Here is a 6211-nt window from a genome sequence, read left to right on the forward strand (position 1 = left end):
TTGGGTCATTCTGCAGCTCACCTGAGTTTAGTAACTTGCAGCTCTTTGTTTTTGGTTTTTTGGCTGGTAAACTGAATGATTTGGTTCAGTTTTCTAACTGAGACACAACGAGTGACGCAGACGAAAGCAACTGGAATTTTAGCAGCAAAAAGCTGAATTTCAGCCTGGAGGTAAATTTAAATCTTTTATCATGCTTTCTGCTTATTAAACTTTTTAAAATGATCAAATATTTACAGTATATATTTATTTATTATTCTGACTAATAAATCCAAAGATATTGAACTTTCTGCATGAGGAACAGTGTTAATTTATGAAGCTCAAATCAGTGTTAAAATGTATTGATTACAACTTTTGTTTTATGTTTCTGTTTCATTAATTGTATGCTTTAGTTCATTTATTCAGTAAATTAACAAAACCTCGCTGTGAATGTTCCTTTAAAACAACTAAAAAGCTAACAGCTAACATGGTCTCTGTTACGGAGGCCCCACCCCTCCAAATCAGGCCAGTCTGTTCTAATTGGTCAGCTCCAGTGGCATGATCAGGCTCCGCCTATCAGAGAGCAGATCAGTTAAGGCTGCAGAAACCCTCCAGGATTAATAACAATAGCTGCGTTAAATGCACAAATTCGAATTTTGAAAATAAATTTGCTCAATGGAAACACGTCAATTTCGAAAAAAACATCCTTTTTTCGACAAAATGTTTTTGCGCTAGGATGAGGTGGTTTTTCGGCCGTATCGAAATTGGTGTGTTTCGCAAAACTGCAATGGAAACACTTTTTTTGCATGACGGGAATAGAAATAGTAGTAAAGTCACCAAAGTTGTAAAAGAAAGTAGTAAACTCACCGACTACAATTTCCCAAAAACACGGCATACGTGGCCGCTCCCAAGTATAAGGGGCTTGTCGCTCGATGGCCTCGATAAGACGCCAACGTCTCCTCTGATGATGAGTGCTAGTGTCGTGGTAGCAACATGCTATTTGTTTACATCCATTGCCGCCATGTTTGTAATGACTTGTCACGAGAACAAACGTATTCACGCGTGAMTTAAATAGCATTTCTTACTTAATTGAAACATCGCAATTGCCAAACTGTGTTTTTTTTACRTTAACAGAATATCGACAAAGTTTTGCGTACATTTGCAATGGAAACGCAGCTAATAACGTCTTCATGATTGGTTGTACAGGATTATTCACTCAACAAAACATCAGGATCAAATTACAAATGTTAGCTGATTTGCTCTCTGATAGGCAGAGCAGGATTATGCCATTGGAGCTGACCAATCAGAGAAGAGCTGCCTTATTTGGAGGGGCGGGGCCTCAGCCTCCCTAATGGAGAACACGTTAGCTGTTAGCTGAATGTTTACTGAATAAACCAACATTTAATTAAACAGTAAAATTAAGAGTAACTACAAATTTACCTGTATTTTCCTTATGGGCAATATATTTGTCTATTGGTGACATATATTATTTACATAATATTTACAAACAATGTATTTCTATAAATATTTTAAGTTATTGTTTGATTTATTTGTGTTTACAGAAAGATGGCTATTTTACAGTTAATGTTGCTGCTGTGAGGCCAACAAATAAACCAAAGTGCAGATTTAAGAACAACTTTTCCTTTAAAATCCAAATTAAATCTGAAAAAACCCAACATTTGTTCTTTTCAGTCACAGAAATGTTTGTTTTTAACTAAAATAAATGGATTTTTTGGGAACATTTGCCCACCATCTAATGTGCCCCAGGTTTAGAAACAGAGCTGCATTTTGTCTAAATCCAGCACTCAAGAAGAAATAATCTAACTCAGGCTTCATTTGGATTAAAATCCTCCTGAGGCCAGGTGCTGCAAATAAACCAGGTCTGGTTCTTGTATAAATTTAGGCCACATTATCTAAAAAATGCCCTGGATCCACACAAACACAAATAGATGGAAACTTGGCAGCCATCACAGGGGCCAGCTCTCCTGGATTTGGTTGGTTTTCATCCAGGAAGTGATTTACTGAGCAAAATATCTGGGTCAAAATAATGAGCATCGATTAACCTTCATTATGTCTTTCCCCAGGAGGAGCCACCTCTGGCCCACCAACCASCAGTTTAATAACACTTTCTGTTATCAGGGAACAAAACTCTTTATATAGGAATCTGGAATGATGTGATTCTTGGAAAGTCGTTGAAAGAAGCTCCGCCGCACAAACAGAGGAYGACGTCACAACATCAACATAAGAAACACGACAACCAAAACGAGAACAAARGTCTGAACATTTAACGAGTTTGTCCGCCTGACCGGGTCCCCGCCGGGATGAGTTCCAGTTAAGTCTTTGCACTGATGAGCGAAGCAAAAAGAAAAAGTTCTGCACATTCAGACAGAAACTCCAGGTCAGACACCGGCTCACTCATCTTCTGACCTTTCAAACTGCAAAGTCTGCAGAGTCCCGTCCCCTCGTCCCTCCAGAATGTCTGAGTAATGTCCCTCCTGAGGCTCAGAGGACAGACTCTGTCCCAGCTCAGAGTGGGTTTTAGAGTTCTCCAGTGATGTGGCAGAAAGACGATGACAACGACAGCTGGAGGTTCTTCTTGATCCGGGCCGGGTCRGTCTCCTCTTTCATAGCGACGTGGACTGCTTGATGCTGTGAAARCTGACCCGTGAAGGTGAGGTCGGGATGGACATGGCCTGGGTCATCCTGGCCCGGATGGAGTGCTGCTCCTGCCACCGGTGGAACCGCTTCCTAACGGCCGAGCGAACCTGTAAACAACAACAAACCATCAAGGTAAACAAACACTTTGTGATGCTGAAAAAAGGAATTGTTGTTGGTTTAGTTGTTGTCATTTACACTACTTTTAGCTATAAGTTAGCTTTTAGCTGTGATTCTCCTACTTAGCTTATAGTTACCCTTTTGCTACTTTCTACTATCGTTCTGTTTCTTTTACCTTAAAGCTACAGCTATGCTCATTTTAGCTAATGTTTAGCAGATTTTAGCTTTAGCATCTGTTTTGCWACATTTAGCCACTAATTTTAGATTGTGTTTAGCCCACTTTAGCATTAGCATAGCATTTCCTACTTTAAACATAAATTTAGCTACTTTAGCTACTGCTTTGCTATCTTTAGCTTTAGCAATGGATTTGAAAATTTTAATGACTTGTAATTTTAACACCTGTTTAGCTAATTTAGCACTTAGTTGCTCATTTTGCTGACAATACTGCTACTTTTAGCTGTTAGGTCATGTTCTGCTTTTAGTCTGCAGCTGATGTTTTGTTACCTTTACATTTATCGCTAGTTGTCTTTAGCTTTTAGCTGCAGTTCTGTTACATWGCTTGTAGCTACCATTTTGCTATTTTATGCCACCATTCTGCTTATTTTACCTTAAAGCCACAGTTTTAATAATATTAAGAAGTGTTTTGCTTCAGTTTAGCTTTAGCATAGCATTTTCCACTTTTAGAATTACTTTTACTGCTTTAGCTGCTGCTAAACTAAWTTTAGCTTAAGCATCTGTTTAACTAATTTTAGTTACGGCTTTGCTAATTTATTTTAGAATTGGTTATGTATATTTTAGCAACTATTTTGTAATTTTAATCATTTTTTAGCTAATTTGGCTTCTATTTTATTACATTTACTTACAGTTTTACTCATTTTACATCTTGTTTTATTTAGCGTTGTCCCACTTTAAGCATTAGTTTTATTATTTTTGGCCACTGCTTTGTTAATTTAACATTTGCTTTGCATTTTTTAGTGACTATTCTGTTATTTTAACAACTGATTTTAGAAGCTGTTCAGTTCCTTTTAATGATATTGCTGCTTTTAGCTGTTAGCTAGTGTTAGCTTTTAGCCTGTAGCTGGTGTTTTGTTGCCTTTAGAGTTTAGTTACTTTCCTGCTTGTTTCAGATACGGATTTGCTGCTTTTAGTCTCTGCTCAGCTCATTTAGCCTCTGTTTTTCTTRTAATTAGCCACTCAGTTTCTGCTTCTTCAGCACATTTCAGCTGTCGTTCAGCTCTGTTTCTGCAGAAAAAGTAATTTTTTTTACTCTAAGCTTCATCTAAAACAGCAGATCTGTATAAAAACRCCTGAAATGATTTTTAAGAGTTGATCATTTTCAGAACCTAAACCAGGATTAAATCTTTCGCACTCACTGTTTTCGGTCTCTTGTGAATGTGACCACAGCCGTTATTCCTCCTCGCTCTCTAACAAACCACTAATCAATATCCTCAGAGGGAAACGCGTTCGGGTCTTTGTTCGGCTGATGAGAGATTTGCTCGTCATCCGGACGTCCACASGCTGCTCGAGGAATAACCGGGGATGATTTATTTCTGTGGCTCGGTTCTGAATCGGATCTTTCTGACTCACATTCACCTTGCTGGGCTGCTTGTGGCTCAGCTGACACAATTAAAGTCTGTTTAGCAAAGAGGTKATTGATCCAAACTTTGGCGGGAATGATTGGATTTGTCATATCAAGCTGCCCCTATAGGTTTAAGTCCATTAAAAATCTTAAAAATCAAATTACTCCACCTTCCTGCTAACAAATTAACCATAAATATTCTACGGAAGTTCAAATACTTAGTTGTGTTAGTGCTGACTCAGCATCCAGGCTGACAGCTTCCTGTTTATAATTGAYCCAACCGCTGCTACTTTAGCCGTTTACGTTACAAAGCTTCAGCTCATTCAGAAAATGACTTTTTGTACATTTTTGTACTTTTTAAAATTTATAACATTACTTGCAAATAATGTCCCTGCAAAATAGAAATACATACAGATGTCTTATTTTCCTAAAAAAATCGTTTTCAAATCTACTCCAGAAAAATTTTAGTCACCTCTAACAATATTTTTGCCACTTCTAGCTACTAGCTAGCTTTTTGCCACCATTAGCTGTCTCTAGCTAGCCTTTTTCCACTTTAAGCCACCTCTAGCTGGTCTTTTGCCAGGTTAGTRCCCCTCTAACTATTTTTGCCACATTTAGCTGCTTCTAGCCGACCTTTTCTTTTTCACTTTTAAGAACCTCTGGCTGATATTTTGCTACSTTTAGCTGCATCCAGCTAGCCCATTGCAACCTTTAGCCATCTCTAGCTGGCCTGTTGCCTCATGTAGCCGCCTCTAGCTGCCTTCTGCTACTTTTAGCTGCCACCAGCTATCCTTTTGCCACATTTATTCACCTCTAGCTATTATTTTGTCACACTTAGCCAACTCTAGCTGTCTTCTGCCACTTTTAACCACCACCTGCTAGCCTATCACCACCTTTAGCTGTCTCTAGCCAACATTTTGCCACATATAGCTGCCTCTGACTGCCTTTTGCCACTTTAAGGCACCTCTAGCTAGCTTTTTGCCAYTTTAGARTGTCTTTAGCTAGMCTTTTGTCATTTTTAGCTGCCTCTAGCTGGTATTTGGCTATTTTTGGCCACTCTTGGCTASATCTTTACACTTTTAGCTGCCCCTTGCTAGCATAACCAAGCTTTGGCTACAGATTAGCTTGTCTATCCCATCAAAACGAATCAGATGTTTTATTTYAAATGAAGCTGTTCAAACATCCCACAGGTACAGTAATAATTGTTGAGATTAGCTCTGAACTGTCGGCTCCACACACAGTCAAACTGAACCTGCTGCCTGGAATTGAAACGACATTAAAAGAAAGCCGCCTCCTCGTGTGTCGTGTTGTTCTGACACGCTATTCCTGCTCGCTCCCCTCTGAACCAAACGAGCTCTGACACCGTCACGCAGTGTAGAAAGTGATGTCACTTATGTCGGCACATGACAAGTCCTAATTGTGCCCTAAATAAACGTTCCTCCAGCTGTGAAAACACAACAAACAGTGTGAGTGGGCGCGCCCGAGGATGTGCCTGTGTGTCACCGGGGAGAAGATGAAACATTGAATCGATGTAAATCTGCTTACCTCACTGTTTAGGAAGCAGTAAAACACTGAGACGAAGAAGCCCTGCGAGGAGATAAAGTGAGGACAAAACATGATGATGAAGGAGAGAATCCACAACATCAATACTCTGATCCTGCTACAGCTACAGCAGCTACAGCAGCTACAATTACAGCTGAAACAGCTACAGCAGCTACAATTACAGCTGAAACAGCTACAGCAGCTACAACAGCTACAATTACAGCTGAAACAGCTACAGCAGCTACAGCAGCTACAATTACAGCTGAAACAGCTACAGCAGCTACAGCAGCTACAATTACAGCTGAAACAGCTACAGCAGCTACAGTTACAGCTGAAAGA

The 6211-nt window shown here is 39.4% G+C and overlaps 1 protein-coding gene across 3 annotated transcripts in view; it reads right to left on the reverse strand.

Annotated features, from left to right (window-relative positions):
- Positions 1-1501: 1501 nt before the first annotated feature.
- LOC106521999 (corticotropin-releasing factor receptor 1) overlaps positions 1502-6211 on the reverse strand; it is a 100835-nt gene continuing 96125 nt past the window's right edge. For 2 of the 3 annotated variants that reach the window (XM_014014819.1, XM_014014818.1), the window contains exons 13-14: positions 5876-5917; positions 1502-2741 (exon numbers count right to left, since the gene is read on the reverse strand). In XM_014014819.1, the coding sequence (XP_013870273.1) occupies positions 2601-2741; positions 5876-5917 (183 nt within the window). In that variant the 3' untranslated portion in view covers positions 1502-2600. The remainder of the gene's footprint in view (positions 2742-5875; positions 5918-6211) is intronic. The other variant, XM_014014820.1, reaches the window with a different exon arrangement.

This window comes from Austrofundulus limnaeus, unplaced genomic scaffold (genome assembly GCF_001266775.1).
Source record: "Austrofundulus limnaeus strain Quisiro unplaced genomic scaffold, Austrofundulus_limnaeus-1.0 Scaffold119, whole genome shotgun sequence".
NCBI lineage: Eukaryota > Metazoa > Chordata > Actinopteri > Cyprinodontiformes > Rivulidae > Austrofundulus > Austrofundulus limnaeus.